The sequence below is a fragment of the Cavia porcellus genome, unplaced genomic scaffold, assembly GCF_034190915.1.
Source record: "Cavia porcellus strain 051 isolate PalLab524CR breed Dunkin Hartley unplaced genomic scaffold, mCavPor4.1 scaffold_2, whole genome shotgun sequence".
Lineage (NCBI taxonomy): Eukaryota > Metazoa > Chordata > Mammalia > Rodentia > Caviidae > Cavia > Cavia porcellus.
The window spans coordinates 26,467,284-26,491,860 of NW_026947485.1; the positions used below are offsets into that span (position 1 = coordinate 26,467,284).

At 32.9% G+C, this 24,577-nt stretch overlaps 1 protein-coding gene across 1 annotated transcript in view; it reads left to right on the forward strand.

The window, feature by feature from the left end:
• Stk31 (serine/threonine kinase 31) overlaps positions 1-24,577 on the forward strand; it is an 89,219-nt gene that overhangs the window by 11,057 nt on the left and 53,585 nt on the right. The window contains exons 6-12 of the mRNA XM_063234589.1: positions 6,564-6,638; positions 7,934-8,092; positions 11,841-12,199; positions 13,446-13,620; positions 15,028-15,143; positions 20,462-20,621; positions 23,165-23,287. Of these exons, the coding sequence (XP_063090659.1) occupies positions 6,564-6,638; positions 7,934-8,092; positions 11,841-12,199; positions 13,446-13,620; positions 15,028-15,143; positions 20,462-20,621; positions 23,165-23,287 (1,167 nt within the window). The remainder of the gene's footprint in view (positions 1-6,563; positions 6,639-7,933; positions 8,093-11,840; positions 12,200-13,445; positions 13,621-15,027; positions 15,144-20,461; positions 20,622-23,164; positions 23,288-24,577) is intronic.

Below are 24,577 nucleotides of genomic sequence, written 5' to 3' on the forward strand. Positions count from 1 at the left end.
GGTACCTCTGTTTTGTCAAGAAGTTACCCTTTGAACATTTTTTATAAGTGCACAAAGGTATTGGAGAATACAAATAATGTTAAAATAAATACCTTTCTCCAATACCTTTGTTTTAACATTATTATTTATTTTAACATTATTTGTAATAGGCAATACAGGAGACTAACGATGATCATCACATGAAGGACTAAGCACTTGGAATGTGCTAATTCATTTAATCCTCATAGCAACCTTACATAGCTAGTGTTATTTTGTATTTTTTGAAAATTGATGTATAGCCAGGATAAGTTTATGAAAATCAATATGTAGTTAATGGTAGATCAAGTATGCAAACCCACAGAACAGTTTCTTAACTATTTTACCCTGTATTGGAAAAGTTAACAAAATCCTTATTTTATAATACTAACTTTCGGGGACTGATAATAGAGTGTGAAATTTAAGTGTAAAACTTAAAATGACATTAACTTTCATACTTTAACTACAGTGTTGGTACCTTCAGTGAATAAGTGGGTGCCTGTTCTTGAACTTGCTTCAGGCTCTGCTTGTTTAAATGAGAGGGATTGTTATGAACTGAATATCCATATTCATGTCCATATCCAGAATTCACATATTGAAGTCCTAACCCTGAACGTAATGGTATTAAGAGATGGCTTTTGAGATGTAATTAGGCCATGAAGGCGGAGCCCTTGTAAGTTAGACTACCATCCTTATAAAAGAGGACCATGGAACTCATTTGCCCTTTTATCAATGTGACAAATTATAGGCAAAAACAACAAGAAGGTTGCAGCAAAGCAAAACAGACTCTCACTAGGCATCTCTACTAGTGGTCTGATCTTAGAGTTCTGAGCGTCTAGAGCTGTGAGAAATGTTTGTTATTTATGACCTACTTAGGCTAAGGCACTCGGTCATAGCAGCCCAAACAGGTTTAGACAGGTAGATTTCTGTATTCTGGAAATAAGGTTCAGTCTAGTGTACGTAACATGTAAATAAAACCAAATGATAAACATACATTCTTGGATGTATGTGAATTAATGTAAATGTAAAATTATTTTCTGGAGATAATGTTGGACAGTGGTGGGAAGGATTACTTTCAATTTCTTCTTTTTTTTTTTTTTTTTTTTTTGGTACCAGGAATTGAACTCATGACCTTACGCTTGCCAAGCTGGTGCTGTTCCACTGAGCTATACTCCCAGCCCTTGATTTCTTTTGTTACGGTTCCCTTCAGCCTCTTTTTTTTTTTTTTTTTTTTTTGTTACAGTTCCCCTCAATGCCCTCAAATCCTCAGGGTTTGCGCATGCTAAGTATGTGTTGTACTGCTGAACTAACTCAGCCTCTTGATACATTTTGATGTTCTTTTTAAATATTTCATCTTTGTTGGTTTTGTTTTAAAACATCCCAGTAGCATATGTAAAAATGTGTATAAACAGATACTTTAAAGGACAGATTATAGCTCGGAGCTAAGTATCTGATACATAACCTAATACATTTTGTACTGCCTTTAGGTTTTTTTTTTTACATCCTTGTAGTCTATGACTAGACTTAACATTCTTATAAATTAAGACATAACTCCTTTTCTACTGTTAAATATGAAAATTACTTGTGCTACCAAAAATTAACCTACCTTCAATAATTGGTACCTGATTATAAATTGTTAGTCTCCTGGCCTTTTAAATTTTGCGTTGGCAAGTCTGTTGTAGTCCCAATGAGTGTACCTTTAAAAGTGATTTGTTGCTTTTCTCTAACAGCTTTTAAGATTTAGTCCTTGCATTGGACATTTTGGCTTTTGACTGGAATGTATTATAGAGAAGTTCTTTTCTGGTTGTGGCTATTTTAGTTCCTATATACTTTCCGTAACTGTATGTAGAATTCTTTGTCTATATTGGAAAAGTTTTTGCTGTGATTTTTGTAAATAGATTTTTATTTTGAAGAGAATAAAATCATGTGAGACAAAACAAAATGGGTCAGTCAAAACAAAAGGATAGGGGCTAGGGATTTAGCTCAGCGGCATAAGCGCCTGCCTTGCAAGCAGGCAGTTGTAAATTCGATCCCCAGTACCGATAAAAAGGAAAAAAGACAAAACAAACAAACAAACAAACAAACAAACAAACAAAAAAAACCCCAAAAGGATGGACATAGTATATGACTTAAAACCAAAATACAAGGTGATCAACAATAGTTACCATAATGCCTCTTGTTATCTTCAAAAGAATTGCCCATATCATCAGGTGTAATAAAATTGAACAAAACAGTACATAACAAAACCAATAAAAATAAAACATTGGAGACATTATAGGACTTCAAAAGAAAATAATAGTCAAACTAAAATGGGTATCATAGTGAATCTTACTGTTTTCAAAGTAGTTGCCTCTACCCTCATACTTGATACTGTCAAACAAAATATTTGAATAAAATCAGTCAAAACAAGACAGTGATCAAACAAAACAGATTCAAATAAAATCAATCAAAACAAGACAGTAAAGCAATATAGGTCTTCAAATTAAGTTAATAGGAAATAAAAAAATGCTATAGCATATCCTGCTATCTTTAGAACAGCTGTCCATGCCATCAAATCTAGTACAAGTAGACAAACTGAAACAGAATAAAACCAAACAGAGCAATGAAAACAATATGGATTTCAAATTATGATACAAGATTAACAATGGCTACTGCCTTCCCTTTTTAGACAGTTCCTCCCCTTTCACCTTTACAGGGTGCATTGTACATTTTGTATCCCACTAACTCCTTTAGTTTTTAGATTGGGGAGGTAACCGGCTATTCACCTAAGTGATTCTGAACCTTTTTACCCCTGAGCATAATCTCAAGTTGTATCCACTTAACTACAAGAGCCTCAAGATTTTACTTCCTTATAGCTGAGTAGTTCTGCATTGTATAAAAGTGTCATGTGTTTCCAACCAATCTGCAGCTGATGGGCAAGGTACCCCCACTTTTCTGGTTCCCTGTCACATAGAGCATTATTTTCTCCTCTTTGACTTTCAGTGTATAAACCCTTTTTCAAGTTAATTATATCTCTTATATAGAGCATCTTGGTGGACCCTATCTCCTGATCCACTCTGCCTGTGTTTTTCTTTATTGTTGTATTGAGGCCATCTATATGTTATTATGGCCAACCTTCTCTGTCTCATCTCTGCCATGCTATTTTTTTGCTTCTGGCTGTCTACTTTTCCCCTTCATTCCACTGTCTGCTCTGTTCAGTGAACTCCCTCTGCCCCTCTTCCTGAAACCATGGTCTTTTTTCTTTCTCTAGAATGTCCTTCATTATTTTTTTTTAGGGTTGGTTTGGTGGTCATGAACTCTCCCAGTTCCTCTTTGTGATGGAAGCATCTTATTTCTCCATTAATTTTGAGAGAGAGTTTTGCAGGGTACATCAATCTGGGCTGGAGGTTATTTTCTTCCAAACACTTCTTGATTTGATGGTTTGTGTTGAGAAGTCTGTCATGATTCTGATGGGTTTTCCTTTATAGGTGATCTGTTTATTTTCTCTGATAGCTTTTAATATTCTGTTCTTGTGTTGAATTTCTGGGATCTTGATTATTATATGTCTGGGTGTAGATCTATTTTGGTTATAGCTGTCTGGAGTTCTGTATGCCTCATTTTTCTGAATATCATTTCCTTTTCCTGTGCTTGGGAAGTTTTCTGTAATTATTTCTGTAAATAGTTTTTGTATTTCATTTGTGTTGACCCCTGCTTCTTCACTCACATATTTTGTTCTTAAGTTATAGACCCTCTTGTCATCTTGTAGCTTTTGAATTGTTACTTCCTGGTTCCTTGTTATTTTTAAGAGCTCTTTTGCAATTGCAAGTTACAAACCTCTTCAAGGTTTGAAAGTCTGTCTTTAGGGTTTCAAGCAGTTTCCAGCTTTCAATGGAGTAATTTGCTGGTAATGTCTTTGAATCTGTTTCATGTATTCTAAATTTTTTTTATATTCTTAAGTGAAGATTTCCTTCTTTTTTTCTATGCTCTTTTTCCACCTGTGTCTTCCTGAGAGGTGCTTAGCATTTCTTTTATTATGTTTCTTATATCTTCCTTTACTTGTAATAGTATTTCTGTTTTAAATTCTTTTATAGTTTCCTGAAATTGTTTCTTTATGTCAGTTGCTGTTACTTCAGAAACTGCAGGTGTGGGACTCCTGGTCTCTTCTGTGTTTACCTCTCCTGGACCAGTACTGCTTGGGTTGGAGGCCTGAGACTGCCTTATGCTTCTTCCTCTTGTCATGTTCCAGACAAGTGGGTACTGGGCTCCCTGGCACTTCCTGTATTGGTTATAATTACTCTGAAGCGTGCTGGCTAGGGATTTCTGCTTTTTGCTCCTTCCCCCAATCTGCTGGTGACTACTGGAGTATAAGCAAGGGCAGGGCAGGTTGGTGCCTCCCTCCCGAGCTGGTTAACCACAAGGAGTCTTCACTAAATTTGTGTGTGCTGGGGGGCTGAGGTTGGTTAGGTATAGCTTTAGGGAAATCTCAGCATTGGCTGTTGGACCACGCACAGGGGGTAGGGAACGACTCAGTCCAAGCACTTTTCACCAGTCTGTTCTGGACTGGGAGTGACTGCAGTTCTGGTTCCGGGCTTATCCTGCCCAAGTCCAAAATGGTGCCCGGCCAATTGCCCACTCCTGCAGGAGGACTGAGCGTGACCCCCCCCGCCCCAGTCGATGTAGTTCTCTGGTCTGCTGCTCCCCTCCACACCGTGTTTCCCACTGAGACCTTTGGACTTAGCCACCACCTTCACTGTGACTGTGTGTCTCTGGATTGCAGTGTGACTTCTTGCACAGTGGGACTGGCTCCGGTGAAAGCACCTCTGGCTATTGCCTTCTGTTTAAGTTTTTCTTTTTCTTTCTTTCTTTTTTTTAATTCTCTCTGTGGGCTGTGATTCTCACTTTAGTTTCTTCCTGGGTTGAGAGGACTCATTTCTTTCCTTCTGGTCTTCTCCAGAATGCTGTATTCCAGCATCTGGGTTGTTTCTCTCAGTGAGGTTGTTTTTTCTGCTGCTAACTGTTCTGCCATCTTCTCAGACCTCTGTAAACAGATTTTTAAATTTTGTATGTTCTGTATTCTGACTTTGTCTAACTCCAGTTAGTCTTTGGTTAATCGTCCTTGCTTTATCTAGTAGCTATTGGATTAGTGTTCTTTGCTTTCTTGTTTTTAATACATTTCTAAGGATGTGTTCTCTAAGAATGTGATCCTGTACACATCTGAATCTGGTACTTCCCACTAGTTCTCTTGTGCTGCTCATTATTTCAGTGGAATTCTTTTTCTCCAGCATCTCAATTTGTCATCTTTTTATGGACTATAATTCTTTGGCCAATTTGTCATTCCTCTTTTGAATCATTTTTGTTCTTCTAATTTTTATTGAGTCTTCTTTATGTTTGTTGATCAGTTTATTTATTGGGTCTATCTTTTTGGTTGTATAATACTTGAGATCACTGAGTTTGTTTCCTCTTTGATGATTTTGAGTAAATTAACTGCCTGCCTTCTCCTTTCTTCCTCATCAGTGTCCCTTGCATCTGCTTTGGAAGAGTTGGGAGTTTTGGGAGGCATTTTGCCTTTTTTCATTTCTTCTCTCTCTCTTTTTTTTGTGCCTATGGTTGAGGATCAACTACAGTGGAGAGACCATGGCTAATATGGAGATCCTTTTAGTGTCTGCTTTCTAGTGGTATGATCTTGGATTTCTTTAATTCTTGGTATTGTTTGCGTCCTCAACTTACTTAAATAGGATTGGTCTTAAACTGTATTGCAAGGGGAGAATTCTTACAGGTTATAGCAGTGTCAGCAGATCCAACCATGTACTTTAAAATTTGTTTTAACGGTTTCACTCATTTATCAGTACCACTTAATAGACTGAACTGTACTATCATCAACAAAGTAGATTGCGATGTAGAAGGAGGGAGAGTAAATCAGGAAAGAAAAAGGAAGGGAGTAAATCAGGGACAAGGGAGGTAGGGAAATATTAACATGAAAAAACATAGAGGTAGTTAGGCTCTATTGGGGTTATCTTTATGGAGAAAAGGGTTAATGTTGAGATTTGAGAGGAAACTTGTGGGAGCTAGAGGAAGGATGAGAGGGAGGAAGATGTTGAAGGGAAACTGAGATTGCTGGAACCTCTTAATCTATTTGCTCTAACAGTCTCAGAGCTAAGTTTATAGTTTGGATCCTGTGTGCCCAGTTTTGGTAATGGTTATCCTGACATGTTCTTGAAATGTACTATTTAAATTAAAGCACTGGTTAATTTTTATTCCCTTTTGCATGTATATGTATATCCTTACTTTTCTTCAGTGCATGACTTAGCCTTCCCTTGGTCTTGCCCCCTAGTCTCCTCTTAAGTTCAAATTTTGATTTTTCTGTATTTTATCTTAAGACTGGCTACTGAGTGGTAAAATATAAGTATTTGTAGCATTGAGTCTTTGTGAGAATTAAATGTTTGATAAATAAAGCGCTTAAATTATTAAAGTGCTTGTTGACATATAATAAGTACTTAATAAGTGCTAATCTTTATTCTACTTAGCATGCTTTTCTTTAAAAACTGAATAATTTTTCTTTCTCTTTGTAGATTTATGGTGGATTATTTTCTGAAGATAAATGTTGGTACAGATGTAAAGTATTGAAGATTGTCAGTGATGAAAAGGCAGGAAATATAAGTTCTGCGTTTTTTTTTGGCCTTAAGGAATATTCTACCTCCAAAATTAAATGCTTGTTTAGTTTAGCACTGTTTATTCATAGTAGTCATAAGTCATTTAGTGAACTTTAAAGTTTATTAAAATACATTCCTCCCCACTGAAGAGGACAGAATTCTGAATTAAATCTCCTCAGATTGTCTAATAATAGATGATATAATTTAAAGATTACTTTGGAGATTAGTTGATTCTTTGTACTTCAGTTCTTAATGATTATGTTTGGTTCTTGCTAATAAGTAACTTCGAAAGTTCATTTTATTGAGACTGATAAGTAAGAAGACATTTTAGTGATCTTGAAGTTAGGCATCTGTTTTACTTAGTTATAAATATTATTAATGATAAAGATTGATTTGCCCCTTATGCTTATGTTAAATGAGATGAATTTTCTTCATGGTAAGCTGCTTTATTTTTGTGGAAAATTTTTAGCAGAATTTGGGAAGATGAGATACTAACTAGCTGGTAGTAACTGCACATTTAGGTTATATAAAAGCAGATTTTAGGTTTTTATTTTTTGACATCTGCTTTCTGGACTTCCATATTTTATAGTATGTTTTATACACATTTTTCTTGGTATAATAAAGTATTAAGATGAAATAATTTTATGAATACTCTGAATGGCTTATATTTTACTTTTCACAACTATTATTGTAATAGATGATGCTTTATTTTAATGGAATAGACATTTCTAGTAGAAATTTTCCAGATAATTTGACAATTGAGATTTTATTTTACATTCGTTTTTGAATTGTCCTTTTTAAATTCAGGACCAAGATGACATTTGACTTTGTAAAACTTTTAAAATAGCTGGAGTTAAGAGTAAATTTGATCAATTTGAGTCTAGTTGAAAGTGATCTAAGGAAATTTGATAACTTTGCCTTTTCAGATTTTATTGTTTTCCAATTTGAATTTAAGAATGTTGATTGATTTTAATTTTTAGACAGGATAAGAGAGAACTATAGCTTAATAGACTTGTGTTTATTTGAAGTAAATGCTTTAAAAAAACTACAAAGTGAGAAATGGTACCCTTGGAATTTAATACCAAATGTAGAAATTAATGATTTCATGGATTTTCCCTATTTTGAAGATGTTGCTAGAGCTCTATTTCTGAATCTGTTTTGTCAATTTGAGATAAAAAGCTATCTCAGTTTATAAGTAATTAACAGAAAGCCACAAATTGTGGTTTCTTTGGAGATATTTAATTGAAGTGCAGTATTAGTATTAGTATTTATGTCCAATTTTTTTGTAGTGTTTGGTGAGGTACATTGACTATGGAAATACCGAAATTCTAAACCGATCTGACATAGTAGAAATTCCTTTGGAGCTGCAGTTTTCTAGTGTTGCCAAAAAGTATAGACTTTGGGGACTACAAATTCCTTCTGGCCAAGAAGTCACCCAATTTGATCAGGCAAGTAACAGGTTTTAAATATTCTTGTTAAGGAAAATAAAACTATGTGAAAAATAAGTAATTTATCATTAAATCTCATTAACTTTGATATAAAAACCTATATAAATTAATGAGAAATGTGAATTACAAAATAATTCAGAGCTGGGAACTGCTCAGTGGTAGATCACTTGCCCCATGTACAAGGTTTTGGGTTCTATCTCTAGCACTAGACACATACAAAACAAAATAATTCAAAAGAATTATGCAACTGTGCTCATCTTTATTAGGTAAGCATTCCTGATGAATAGATACAAATGATATGTGAAATATGTATGTGTATATATAGATGTGTATATATACGTATAATTCCTTATGGTGTAAAAATTTAAAATGATTGTATTTATATTATTGAGAAAAATAATGCATAGTTACTCTGTTACTTGTTTTTGTAATATTAAATACAAATGATCTTTAATCTAGAATTGACCATAAATATCACAAATTTAAAATTAGTGGGATTATAATTAATTAGATTTTAGTGTTTCAACAGAAGCTCATATAATTTGTCATAGTAATTGGCAGTGATGTTTTGTTAATCCTGATTCTAGTTTGTATTAAGTTATAGGTTGGTAACATTTAGAAGACATTTGATAATTTCAGAGGTGGACTTACAAGCATCTTACCTCCTTTAAATCTATAATACCATAGTGATGTTTCTTTTGGTGAGTGGTAGCACTGGTCAGGGATATTACATTTTAAAGTAATCAGACTTGTAATTGTTTTATATAGCACCTCCAGTGATTTATATGAAACATGATTTAATCATTAGAAGAGTCAGTGATTGAAATTTGGAAACCTTGTATGGTAATACCTTGATTTCACAAATGTTTCTGTTTGTAAACAGTTTGGTTTATAAATAAAAACAGCAAAATTTACTTCTGTTTGCAAACTCCATGTTGGTTGACAGACATGACCATAGCCATTGTCCCCACACAAACACAAATGTAGCCCTCTCCCCCCAAATTATAAAGCAGATTAAGTTTGTAAGACAAAGTACTTCTTGTTTTTAGCATGTTGTAGGTATGTTTAGTGCTAAGTTTGTCTATACTATAATTACATATAAGACACATTTATAGCTAGGCATGGTGGTACATGACTGTAATCCCAGCATTCAGGAGGGTGAGGCAGGAGAATTGCTATCAGTTTGAGACCACCCTGGGCTACATAGTGAGTTCAAGATCAACCTAAACTAAAAACAAAAAACCAAAAAGACAACCCCCCCCAAAAAAAAACAAATCAAAACAAAAAACCCCTCCCAAGAAAAATTTCTACATGTATAACTCAGACTTCTGTGATGTGTAGATATAACAAAATTATACCCTAAGTTTTGGGTTTATTATTGGGTTTATATCTAATTTATTACTTTTTAAACAAATATGTTGAAGAGGATAAGGCTTGTTTTAAACTATCTGCAAAATTCTCAGAATCATATATTTTTATTTAAAATTCATGTGTTCTTACAGATGAGAAAATAATGATTAGAATAATTACATGAGTTATTTAAAGGCTAAATGCTAATAGTGCAGGACCAGGGGTAGAATTCAATCCATTATTATTTTCATAGTAAGATACTACACACAGATATATGTTGAGATGAACATGAATTGAGAAAAAAACATTTTAAAAAAGTTAATTGTGGAGCTGAAGGTATAAACTTCAGTGGAGAATATTCTCATATGCTTCACAGATTCTTTATAAGTAGTACTAAATAGAAATGTTTGTATTTGGTTGTTTAGCTCAGTAAAAAGATCATCAGTTAGGCTTAATTGGCAGATTTTTTTTCTTCTGGAAAATAAGTTATTTCTGAATATCTCTGCTTAGAAAACCTATGTTTAGTCATTAGTTCTTAGCTTAAGGTTCAATTGTGACCTTCTATATGGAGTCTTTGGTGATACACGATCTGTTTCTCTACATATTTTAGTTACTCTGTGTAAGCATATGGAGTTATAATTTCTTTCCTCAAGTAGTAGTGACAAGACTGTCTTGGTAGTTACAAATATTTTATTCATTTTTTAAATGTCTAATCTTCTTGCCTGTTAGGTGGTAGATGAGTTCTGTTTTATAGCTTTCAGATGAATGGACAAGTAGTAGGGATTTATTAAAACAAAAAACCTCTCATGCTTAAAGGAAGTGTCCTGGAAACTGTTCACACAGTTTTAAACTAACACTTTTCACACCCATCTGGCTGCGTGGTTCAAATTGATATCAGAATGAGTATGACAAACTGCTGAAGATAAAGCAGTGATTGAATATTTCATATTTGCTTTTTGTATTTTAAAGAATATTTGTAGAATCCAGAGAATGGAAACTGATGACTGTAATTTGGGTTGAATAAGCCTATTAGCCTGTTTTCTAATATACATATACATGATTAAACTAAAATAGTAAGCAAGTAAAGCTTTCTTGTTTCTGAATGCAATTTAAAAATTTGAAAAACAACAAATATATCTTAAAGTGACAATCTTTTTTAATGATTGTAAACTCTATGTTCTAAACCAATGACAGGATTTATTTATTTCAAGTTTAATTCTCTTTTATGTATTTATTTGTATTTTTATTTTTGGTATCGGGATCAAACTTACAACCTTGCACTTGCCAGGTGGGTGCTTGTGCTGCTGAGCAAAACCCCTGTCCCAAATTCTCTTTTAAATTGTTAAATATGTTTAGAAGATAAGTATATGTTTCTGCCTCTAGAGAGTTATTTAACACATTTCTTATGTTACAAGTTAAATGACATTTTCAAACGAATATATGGTATTACAGATATGGCAAAGTACTGAAACACCTAGGTGTCATCTACTTTTTCATTGTTGCTTGTTAGAACTAAGGGTAATTCAGATTTTGCCTACGTCTATTGAATGCTGGGATTACGGCATGCACCTCCGCTCATGGCTAATGAATTACATTTTGAGTATATTATTTTTGCCTGCTTGATCTCAAGGGGTTTGTGATACCTTCTGGATCATACCTGTTACCTATGTTGGTACTTTTTATTTTCTTTCCGTAGTTTTTTGAAGCAGGTTCTCAGTATGTAGTTTAGGATGGCCTTGAATTTGAGGCAATCCTCTTCCCTTATTTAGCCTCCCAAATGCTGGGATTATAGGTATGTGCCGCTGTGTTCAACCTGTATTGGTACTCTTGGTGATTCAAGCTTCTTGATAAAGTGTTTATAAATTTTATGCTTTGAAAAAGTTGTAAGAACTGTGTTTTTATTAAATAATTTGCCATTTTGACTATCTAGGTTAAAAAAGTATTTTTATAAATAATGATAGTTGGTGATTCTTGAGTATTACATAGTTTGAATCTCCTCTGCCCACTTCAGATAATTATTCTAGGTCCACGAGCTTTCATCCTAGTGTTAAATTGTATCTCAGTTAAATGAGATATAGTATATTCTGTGCATTTTAAAACATTGTTCTGAGAAGGGGTGCAGTGATTTCACTTGACTGATAAAAAGAGCTCACGGCACCAAAAAAGAACTCCTGCATAGGTCTCACTGTACCCTCTATACTTTCGTATAATTAAAAAGAGGTAGAAAATCTTTAATTTTTATCCCTATTACTGAATTTCTTGGATCTTAAAGAGGGAAGTCAAATATATTTTAGAATGATGAAATACAATGCTTGCAAAAAATGAGTAGAAATATAACTAGTGAATATAAAAACACGTTGAAGTAGCTGGTTTATGTCTTCTTTTCTATCTTTCTTAGGGCAGAACCTTTCTGGGGAGTTTGATTTTTGAAAAGGAAATAAAAATGAGAATTAAAGCAACCCATCAAGATGGAACAGTTATTGCTCAGGCTGAGTTTGACAGTGTGGATATTGGAGAAGAGGTGGCTAAGAAAGGATTTGCAGAAAAATGTCAACCCACTGCTAGCACTAACATCTGTGATGAAAAAAAATCAGATCCCAGTCAGCTTGCTCTCAGGAACCTCAAGAATCCCATTCCCTTATGGAGTCACAGATCAAAACAGCCGAACTTCAATAGGCCAAAGGGGCGCTTAAGTGGGAAGCTGACTCTTAACTTGAAGAATGAAAATGATTCAGGGAATCATGTGACATTTTCAAAGTAAGAGTGTGATAGAGTTTGTCATTTCAACAATTTTCAAATGTATAGTAGTGGCCTTTGTAGAAGTGGATGCTTAGCTTATAGAATATTAGGTCAGTGATTTTGGTGGATCATACTGATAACATTTTTTCAAATGTATTCCTTTGTTTAGCAGCAGTATTTTTATTAATGAAGTTTGAAAGGAAAATCATTCCTGAAAATGTTAAAGTTCACAAAATAAATTTTTATGCCAAATACTTTGAATATATTTATCAAAAATAGAAATTTGTCTCTAAATGTGAATTATGTAAGCATAAACAGAATTCTGTATCAGATTTGAAATTGGGACTGGCAGGGAGGTCGCTCAGCAGTAGAAAATGTATATTGTATGCATATGGTTCTCTGGCTTGAATCTTTAGAACCAAAGAAAATACTGGGTTTTTTGGCTGTATATTTTTTTGTCCTTTTTTTTTTTTGTACCTGGGATCAAACTCACAACCTTGTACTTGCCAGGCAGGTGCTTAACACTGCTGAGCTGAATCCCCAGCCCTTGCCTTTTCTTCTTTAACAAAAGAAGTATTCTTTGATTTTCCTGTGAACAATTGATGTGATGGAATTTGATTATTCCAAAAGAATTCACCTTTAAAATTTTTTTATTTACAATTGACACCAATTGGACATTTTTATGGCATACCATGTGACGTCTTCACACATGTGTACAGTATGTAATGTGATCAGGAGAATCAGCATGTCTGTTACCTCACAATGTATAATTTCTTTAGGACTTTCCTTTTTGGGTAAGTTTGAATTACCAACTTGATGGAAAGGTCACATTTATTTATATATACAGTATTGTGTATTATGATCCAAGCCATGATTTCATATTTTGCATGATACAGCGGTTTTACAAGATCTTACCAGTACTTTAGGAACCAAACTGTCAAATAGGATGAGGGTGAGGGTGGCGTGGAGGGGGTAGGGATTGAAAGAAAGAGATATAGAAATGAGTTTTATTTTGTTCTGTGGAGTTGGTAATACTACATAGAGACATTTGGAATATAGGAGAATTGGAGGCATTATTTTTGAAGTGTAACTCAGTCATAAGACAGTTTGTATTACATTTAAAAATATTCAATTAGGTAAAGATTTTAGTTTACAGTATTAACTCTAAGATATGATATAAAATGGAATAAAAAGCCTAAGATAATTTTGATCTGTGAACTCAGTCTTACACAATGTTTTGAAAAATGAATTTTACTTTTCATAGGGAAAGTTTGGCTGTTGGTGCCTTTAATTTAGGTTCTAATGTCAGTCTGGCAAAAATAAAGCAGGACCAGAAGCTGATTGAAGAAAATGAAAAGCTTAAAGCAGAGAAGGAGGTTCTTCTTGAAAGTTACAAGGCATTAGAATTGAAAGTAGAACAGATTTCTCAGGAGCTACAGGTAGGAGCAAACTTAAGGCAGTAGTGGTCAAATGTGTTACTTGTCTTTTAAGACAAGTGATGCTAATGTGTGTATTTTTTCTAAACTAAAATCTTTATTAAGGTTTAATTGCAATGTTGGCACTTTGTGATAAATAAGTGAGTTTTGGGTTGCAGTTTGAGCTCTCGGTCTCTAAAAGGTTTGTTTCAGGTAAAGAATATTCAACAGGGTAATTTGCATAATTTGTTCTTACTTGTGGTCAGTTTTCTCCCTTCCTTTTCTTTTCCTTCCTCAGTTTTTCTTTTCTGTATATTTGTTTATAGATGAATTTTTTCTTGTATTTCAAACTAATAATTTTAAAATTTCATTGAAGTTTAATTATTTCTTATTTACATTTTATGTTCTTTTGAAAGATTTTACATCAAGAAAATTTTCAAACATTCCAGGAGAGAGAATTGAACAATTTGTCTTCATGTGCTCATCATCAGTTTTTTTCAGTCTTGGGTACTTCATAGATTATTTTAAAAACAGATCCTATTCATACTTCATATTCTTCAATATGTACCTATAGCCAATAGAAAATAACTTTAAAAAATCCAGGCATTGATGTTGTAGCTCAGTGGTATGTGCATAATACTGTACATACTGAAATTAAGCTGTAATTCCTTAATGTCATTTAACATCCAGATAATGTTCACATTTCCCAGATAGCTGTACAGAAGCCCTTTTACAGTTAATATCCTGCAGTCATCACTCCTGTTAGGCTTATACATTGTATTTTGGTTGGTGATTCTCTTAAATTGCTTGATCTGTATGTCAGTTTTCTTTATCTTCATTTTTCTTTTATGATAGTCTCAGGATTTGTTCAGAGTCAGGTCAGTTTTTTCCCCATTTCAAGAAGAGTGTGGTTTTCTTTTTTTGGGCAGGAGCACTGGGAATTGAACACAGGGCTTTGTGCATGCCAGCCAGGCAAGTGTTACATCACTGAGGTATATTCCCAGTCCTTGTGTGATTTTCAGTGGGTGGTTTTTTTCAGATGCTACATATCCATTCTGTAATTCTCTTGACACCTGCTGAGACCCTTTCTAATTGTTCTTTTCAATTCTGTCACTAGCATTTTTTCATACTTTTTTTCTTTGGTTACACATATTGATGGGTTTCTTTTTGGGCAGATTTGTAGATGCACATAATATTCTTCGATCATTTTCACACCTGTTCTTTCCTCCCCTTGTTCTGTTGTTCTATTTCATATTATTTTGGGAACCGATTGAATGTGTATAGTATATTTTGTTGTATTTATCTCCCTAATTACTGATACTTACATTTATGATCTTTAAAATTTTGTTTAATTATCCTTAATCATTTACACCATAGAAAATACAGTTCCTTATTTGTGTCTTACTAGGATTTGTTTGTTCCTTGTTTCAGCAAGAGAAAGAAGCTACTATGAATTTGACTAAATATTTAGAAACTAGTCTGAAGACTCATGTAGGTACCAGAATGAAAAATCTGGCCACTAAAGTAGAAGTGTTAAAAGAAATTAGGTAAGTAAGAGCATATTTTTGGAAAGAATAATTTAAAATAATTGCCAGCTACTTGGTTTATTAAATTGTATACATACTATTTTTGCTTTGAAATTCTGATCTTTGTGTTTTTATGAGTAACTAAAAATATTTATTCCTAAGGTTAATTTGATAATTTTTATGAGGGTTCTGTTGCCAGTATTTGGAGCTATCATGTTTTAAGGTCATCTCTGAGAGTTAAATTTTCTTTTTTATTTAAAGAGAAAAAACAAAGCAGTAAAAGGGTACAAGTAATACAGAATTTCAACAAAAAATATACAGTAAGAAATCACTAGTTAATAGATTACATATTGTCATCTTAAAAACAGTTGTCCAAATTACAAAATTAAAGCATACAAAGTGGACATTCATACAGTGAGATTGTAGACAGTTCTGTTCAGTAATCCGACAAAAACTCAGTAATATGGTTTTCTATCCTACCCACTTAGTAAAATCAGTCAGAACAAGATGGGGAGAGCAACACAGGGGTTCAAATCAGGTTAATAGGAAAACAAAAATGTTACTGTAATATATCCTGCTATTTTAAAATTTAGTTTTCCCTTAATTAAAAAAATAATAAAAAATAAATTAATTTAAAAAAAAAAAAAAAGGAAAAAAGGGGCTGGGGCTTTAGCTCAGCGGCATAAGTGCCTGCCTTGCAAACAGGCAGTCGTGAGTTTGATCTCTGCTACCGATAAAAAGGAAAAAAAAAAAAAAAAAAGAGGGGAGATTGAGATAAAAGAGGACATAGTAACAGAACAACACAGGTCAAAACTGAACAATTTAAGCATCATTGTGTTTCACCGCCAGACAACCTGACATAATAGTAGTCACCGTAGTGTCTCTTTCCTTAAATTATGTGAGTATAACATAGCATCAAACATATCAAGACAGCGTGAGGCCATTCAAGAGAATGAAAGAATTACAGGGTATTTAGAACCAGCTAACAGAAAACAAACAACGGTTTCTATATTATCTGAGAGTTAAATTAAAAAAAAAGTCAAAACACATTTGTGGTTTGATGGGAAACTACCATATCCAGTTATTTTGTTTGGGGCTGATTTTTTTTTTAAAATTTAAGGAGAAAAAAAACAGAAAAGGTACAAGTTATACAGAATATCAGAAAAAATGAACAGTAGAAAATCACTAGTTAATAGATTACATATTGTCATCTTAGAATTGGGGCTGATTTTTTAACTCTGTCTTAAAAAAATACTTGATTTGCAAAGTGATCTTCTTAGAGTCAGAAGAGAGGAAATTAGTTAACAAGTCTTATGAATTGTCTCTCAAGGTCTCTATAGGATGTACTATATGTAGGCATTTTATCTGAGTAGAAGTTGCTTTATTGTTAAGGATAATTTGTCACTCAAAGTGTGGACAATTGTCAGAGTATCTAATTCCCTTTTCATAGTGTACATTGGATTTAAAACCAGTAATTGATTTTCTCCTGCACTGAAACTTTGAGATGCTACCCTGAATGAGTATTGCATGTTGTTTTAAACTGCAATAGAGGTTTTAATCTCCATTATAAATCCATCAATTGGCATGTGATTTATAAATCTTTTAAAATTTGAGTAATTTGGTCCCTATGGAATCTAACTAACTTGATATACTACCAAAAGGCAAGGGGTTACACTGTCAAATCTGTGAGCCAGACTTTGGGCCAAAATGCACATGTATACAGTATATTTATACACATACATTATTATGATTACATATACATAAGTACTTTATATATGTGTATCATGAAGTATATGTTATATATGTATATATTTTTTGTGGTACTAAAATTGAACTCAAGACCTTGTACATGTTAGGCAGAAGTTCTACCACTGAGCCTTATTTTGAGACCGGATCTAAGTTGCTCAGGCTGACCTCAGACTTGTGATCATCCTGCCTCAGCCTCTTGAGTAGCTAGGATTACAAGCATATGGCACTGGGCCCAGATGGAAAATACCAACACATTTGAATCTACATGCGAGGAAACAGTGTGCTGTTAAAATGGTGGGACTTTACTTGGAAGCTGCAAAAATTAATATGAATGAATCTTTTAAGGTTTATTAATTTAACTGCTTTTTTGATTATTTAAATTCAGGTTAGTGCACAAGGACTGTATTCTTGTCTTATTTAACAAAAGTGGCTGTGTTTAAAATTTTTAGAAGTATTTACAGATCTGATTATAGGCCAGAGCTTTTAGGCCCATGTGGTATCATTTTAATTTCTTCAGACTCTGAAGTTGTCTTTTTGCATAATGGTTTTTAAAAATTTATTTTCTACATTTTAATTAGATGTTTGTTTATATTAATAAGTTCACAGTGGGACCATAAGTTGTTTGGCTGCTGGTAACTCTGACTTTGATCTTCTGATGTTACACAGCTAACCTGTCTGTGTAAGCTCTTTTTTTTAATCATAAGATGCTAAAATAAAAACGGTCATTGTTATTTGTAGCTAGATTATTATTAAGCTCTGTGGTAAGTTTTTTATTATTTCTTTGTTGTTCCTTGGTGATTCTTCTATCTTTGGGATTTTTGTTTGTGATGTATAATTTTTGTATACATATATGTATGTTATAACATATTCACTTTTTAATTTTAAGAATATTTCAATTGTGTGAAATTTTTTCCCATTAGAGTGTCACAGAAAATGGATGAATCTGTAATTATATCTCATCAAAGGAAAAGGTCAGGATCTATCTATTACTCTTCAGATGAAGATTTGAGTTAGATGAATTTAATCTTGTGGCCAATACATTCAGTGAACATAGTATAGATTTGGATATGAATAAGATGAGCAAGAAGAAAAATGCAGCTAATAATAGAAAAATGTGATAGAATGCAAGCACATAGAACTGCAGAATGCAGAATTTCTAATAAGAAATATTCACTACAATGAACATTTTATGTAAATTATTCATATCTGTTAATATATTCAGAATTATAGTTGAAAAACAGATATGCATACAATGCAGCTTTAGTGTAAAAAGAAGAAAGCATCAGCAGTGTTGGGAATCTATTTCAATTTGCAAGATGAAAATTTTTACAGGTGTATTATTGGTTATGGTGATAGTACCATTACCAGGTATCAGATTATATTCACGTGAAAATAGTATGTAACCCAGTGGACATATAATGAATGCCATGCAATGTGGAGGACCACAGGAAAGGAATTGCTGAAATGAAATGTGATCATTTTTTGGTTATTTTGAGCTATTTGTATTTCTCTGACAATACAACATGCAGAACTGAGGATCCTTCAAATAAATTTAGGAAAATCATGGAAGATATTAGTATATTCAGTGGTGCAGTAAAACCTGGAAAAAACTTAGTAATTGATGAAAATATGCTCCTATGAAGAGGATACCTGCATTTTTGCCAGTATATCAAAGAAAAATGGTACAAATGAGGGATAAAATTATATGAGTTAAGTTTGTCATATGATTATACCTACAATTTAGATGTCTTTGCTGGAAACCCCTTTGATGCATAGGTATTCTTATGATAATGTTTTGAAATTAATTAATGGCTTATTATTTGAACATCCTGCATTATATACAGGTAGATATTGTTCTTTGGCACAAGAATCAGTGTCTATCTGTCTGTCTGTCTGTCTGTCTGTTGTTTTGTGAAACAAGGTCTTGCTGTGTAGTCCAGGCTAGCCTCGAACTCTTGGTGATCTTTCTGCTTCAGCTTCCTGTGTACTGGGGTTATAAGCATGTTCCACTATGCCTGGCTAGTGCAAGAACTTTTAGACATACATATTTTTGTGTTACAATACAGCCAAATTGAAAATTTTTACCAATACAAAGACAAAGTGAAAATCATAAACTTTGAAAATTGTTCTATAAAATTTGTTAAATGGATGATAGAACCATTTATATGTTAATGACTTATAAAAATCATATATATACATTAATCAAAGGAAAACTTGGAAGCATAAACTTCATCTTGTTTTTGATTATAGTAATGCAAAGAAAGGCATGGATTTAGAAGACCAGATGTCATTATATTACAGTTGCTTAAGAAAACATTAAAATAGTATAAGAAATTGTAAGACAGCTAATTTGTGGTATAACAGTTGTTAAATGCATATTTTATACACTAGCAATGGGGTATTCATATGAGTTCCATGTTAAAATTTATAGAATTAATTTTTGATAAACTCTTAACCTGTAACAAAATACCACAGGCACAAATTATTTGAAAAATCTTCTCTTTATAGAAGCTTATTTAGGTTCAGTGAGAAACACATTCAGTTTAGAGAATGTTACTGAAAATATCTGAAAAAGTGGGTGCTTCCAATTTATAATAGCTAAATCTTGGAAACAACCCAGATACCCATCAACGGATGATTGGATAAAGAAAATATGGTATTTATATGCAATGGAGTTCCTCTCTTCTATAAAGAAGGATAAATTTGAGTCATTTTTAGGTAAATGGATGCACCTTGAGACCAGAATTTGAAGTGAAATAAATGAGGCACACAATTTTAACTCTCACATTGTTTCCCTTAGTGAGAAACATAAAAGGATAAGGAGCAAAATGGAGGATAAATATTGGGAAGTAGAACATGTTCACATGGGAAGGAGAACAAGGGAGGAGGGCCAGGGAAGGGAAGGTAAAAAAAAAGAGATTTTAAAAATACAGGGAAAAAATTGAAACAAAGCTTTTGTAAATGGGGAGGGGAAGAAGGGTTGAAGAGAAGGGAGGGAAATTGGAAAAAAAGAATTGAGATAAAGTATAACAAGGTTTAAGTTCCCTGTGATAAATGTGATCATTATGTATGGCAAATATGTACTAGTAATAATAAAGAAAAAAAGTGGGTGCTGCTGTGGCTACAAAAAGAAGCCAACCACATTATGATGTTTTGTGCACGCCACACAAATCAGCCACCATTTTGTATACAATGTTGTAAGAAATTCATGAATATAAATTTTTTAATTTAATGAACTGAGTTGATTATTGTAGTAATTCTTTAATTGATACAAATTGCATTAATATATTTAGGCCAAAATTAGATTCAAGCAACTTACTAGATTTGGTTCATTTACAGACCTTTATTAATTTTGTTAGTAAAAACACCAGTAAAAGTGATTTGGTCATGCTTCCTGATGGAGCAATTATGCATGTATCACCAGTGGCTTAAACAGTGGGAACATGTTAAAGTTACATAAGATTTTATGTACAATTTCAAAAAGTGCCTCTTCATAACCTGCACTGCAAATAATAACTTTTAGATGACTGCTATACGTGTAAGTTTTTTTCACACTAGCTTTCTCATTTTTTGATCTTCTTAAAAAACAGGCATGTCAACGTCAATGTCCATTTTGGGAATGACCTTTCAGATGCTCTAAAAATGTTGGATGAAGGACGTGTTACAACTATACCTTCTTTGAATGCATTAGAGAAAATTTGGGCAGAATACAAGCTGGCTCAGGAAGAGATTCAAACATGTGATAATGTGGTGGGTTGAGAATTTTTTCTATTAAGATTTTTATCTGTTGAACATGTAATAGTATTTAGAAGGCAGAGGGACTGCAAATGGTATAATGATAGTTTATTTGCATCATATAAATGCGTTCATTTGCATTTATATGCATGCTTTATTTGCATAATCAATTTGTTAATATGAAATGCTATAAAATACTACCTTATAAAGAAAGTGTAATATATAATTGGTGATTGTGGATAAATGATTAACCAATCTTTTTCTTGTTGTATGCTGTTTGATTTTTGATTATCTCAATTCCATTGAGAATCTAATAAAATATTTCAACCATGTTATTAGGCAAGATTGTTCATGTATAACTCTGTTTGTAAGTTGTGTATGGACTGGAATGATCCATAAACTACAAATTTTTGATTGGAATTCTTGTAGGTATCCTTTTGAGGGACTCTGAAAGCTAAACTTTAGGGTGTTATTATAAGAAATACTGACTTTTCGAGGGGCTCATATAATGCCTGTGAATGAGGATGGTTTTCATACCTGCTAGTATAAACCTTAGCTTTTAGTGTGATTGACATGTTTTGGTATAGTATTGAACTCTTACATAGTATTAAATACTATCTAAGCCATCTAGTGTTGAGAGTTATGAAATGTTTTATATGAATTCTTTATTAGTTTTGACACATGTATGTATACTTCCTGTTGTTTTCTATAGTTATTGTATTGAGCTGAACATAACTCCTTGTCTTCTTTGTAAAGATATCTCCTACAGCCATCATAGCTTCCTATAACTATTTTTGTTTAGATTGTGTCACTGTAAATACTGGTGGTGTCTCTTCTGTGGTTCGTACTCTGAAACACTTATTTTCCTATTCATTCCTAGATTGACCAGTTGAATGAGAAGTGTGGGCATGATAAATAGTCTCTTAGAAATACAAACAGTGTTTAGTTTGGAAAAGGAATTAGACTTGGATTATTTTGTGTACTAGGTAATGGCTCACTTTTTACTATGGAAGAGAAAAATGATAGAATTAATCATTTTCGAATCTCTGTGAAACATGACAATGTTACAGATACTCTTGAAACTTTCTCTTACACTAACTTTTAAATGGAAATTTTTTGTTTCTCTTTTGTGAGGAAACAAACTCACAAGAATTAAGGGAATTTCTCAAGAATGTATAGTTCTAAGTGTTAATATGGAATTTGGATCTAAGCATCTTATTTAAACCATAGATCAATATAAAATGCTTTTTAATGTATTTTTATGTAATAAGATAAAAAGATGAAAAAGAACTGCTTTTTATCATCTTATTTTTGTGATTTGAGCATAGGGTGGGGGGAGGCTTAATGTAGCTGTAGGATTTGGTATTTTATTAGTATAAATGTGACTTAGAAAAAAAGCAAATACTTGTTTCTGCCACTGCTGATGTTTTAAGACTTGAAAGTTCATTTGATGGAGCTGGACCAAGTGGCCCAAGCCTATAATTTTAGGTGTTTTGGAGACCAAGGAGGAAGATCACAAGTGAAGCTAGGCTTAAAATAAAAAATAAAAACTTATCTCAAAATTAAAAAATGCTAAGGATATAGCTCTGTAAAGTACTTGCCCTGAGTTCAGTCCCCAGTGCTAGGAAAGAAAGAGTTCATTTTGATAGTCCAAACAATAGCTTATGGGACAAACATACAATCATAATCACCATTCAAAAGAAATTTTCATTTTATTTCTTTTATTGTATTTGAGTCTTAGAATTGTTACCTTCATTTTGCGTGTTCTTGCCCTGGTTATCAAGTGGATTTTTTTTTTAGGTTAAGTAAGCTTTACATGAGTTTGTTTTCTTTTTATTTATAATTAGAAAATAGTCTTGAGCACATACAAGAAAAAGTATCCAAAAGTTTAAGCTTTTAAGTATGTATGCCACATTGCTATAGGTGATAGAAACATAGATTTTTAATGACATGATCCCTTCTATCTTTCTGAGACTATGGGATAGGTATCTTGGTAATTTCAATATAGTATGATAAATTTAATAGTGGAGATAATGTATAGGGATTTTTGATGTCCTTTACCCACATTTCCAAATACAACTCCTGAGATCCCTTGTTTGTATTGAAGGTTTTATCTTGGGGTAGTATAGCAGTTCATGCAGTGCTGCAGTTCATATGTCTTGCTGACAGATTGCTCTCATTTGAATGTATTTAACCAAATCTTGAAAGTTGAGTAGGTAAGGAATTGAGGATGGAATGGGTACAGGAGGAAGGCAATGTATATTGTATAATAATAGAAAGTTGTATAAATTTCTTCAGAAAAAGTTTATTGTAGAAATTATGGGAAAATAGACTAGGAGGGCAGAATATTTGAATCTAAATATTTTACTTTTAATTGAAGGAAAGGAAGTTCTTTGTCAGTTTGGTCCTTGGAAGAAATATTTGTTCTAAATTTATACTATAATGTTTGTAGAATGTAATGTTAAAATGGTCACTCCTTTTTGTAAATATTGATAAAAACGTACTTGTGTAAAAAAACAAATGTATTAATGGTGGTTATTCTTTTTTCCTTCCTCCAGAATGAAGGGAATATTTTGATTGCCAAAAGAAATGAAGTGCAACAGAAGCTAGATATGACAATACATATTTTTATTCTGGAAGTAGATGAGTTACCACTTAATGAACGCTTAAAGACATTGCAGGTTGGAATTAAAAATATATTCAATATGCATTAAATCATATGTTTACCCTTTGAGGAATGAAATTAGTGTTTATCTTTGGATTTCAGGTGGCACTGTGTGGATGAGTTTTTTTTAAAAAATTCTGCTTTTGATTGTATTAAAATTTTCTGTTAATATATTTAGTGTTTATGTATAGTGTATATCTGTTCTGGAAACAGGGTAAAATGTCAGATTTCAGGCTTTCTGGAGCATCATTCATTGGGGAAACTTAGGAGATAAGAACATTAGCAGGTATAAGTGGCCCTGTTCCCTTTGCTTTTTAGCAGAGCATTATGTCAGATTGGTCTACAATCAGGGAAGTTCTTCTCCTGGTATGAGCAGGGATTGCAGTATAATAGCTACTGGTGTATAATATGGTACTATTTTTCTGTCTGCACTGTGTTGTCACCTCTGCAATGACTTTAATTTGGGATGCATAAGCATGACAGTGCTGTCATTGTGTCTTTTAACATACTATTTCTCTCTACTTAGTCATACCCATTGTTATCCTGTAATTTGGCTTAAATTTTTTTTGCAAGTCTTCCTGCATTTCTCATTTAACTTATAGATATTTACATTTTTCTTTTGTATTTCCATTTTATATTTTACAGTTTTTATTTTTTTAGCAGAATTGGGTGGGACTTTATACATGTTAGACAAGCATTTTATTCTGAGCTACATTACCAGCTCTTCCTGATTACTTTTGATGGAAAAATACTATTAGTTTTTACATATTGATGTCTCTCTGGAAACACTCCTGAACTCTTCATTTTCATTTATCTGTTAATACTCTGCTTTCTCTTTGGTCATAAAATTTGGAACAACAACCTTTTTATTTGTCTCTTCTAATCCTTTTTTAATTATGTATATCTAGTAGTTCTTTTACTTTGCTCTAGTGAAGATACAGTTTTGATGATGGTTCAGGAGCCATTGAAGCCCTGGTTTGAAACATTTTCTTAAATAGAATTACTTTAGTGGTGTTCTTTCAGAATAGTAAAATAAATGTTGAATCTAAAAGGGTAGTAGTTTAGTAAGAAATTATCTTTGTACAATACTATAGAGATCCCTTTTTTATTCTTATCGTGGTCTGGGAAGTATATATTTGTAATCCCATGAAAAAGTTACTGGAATTCTAGCAATTCCAATCTACCCATTAATCCCAATCTACCACTTCATTGTAATTCACAGCAAGAATAAACTAAGACATATTTATAGTTATGGGGATCCAAGAGGGTCCTAAGTCCGGCCAGGAGGAAGGCTTATTGGAATAAG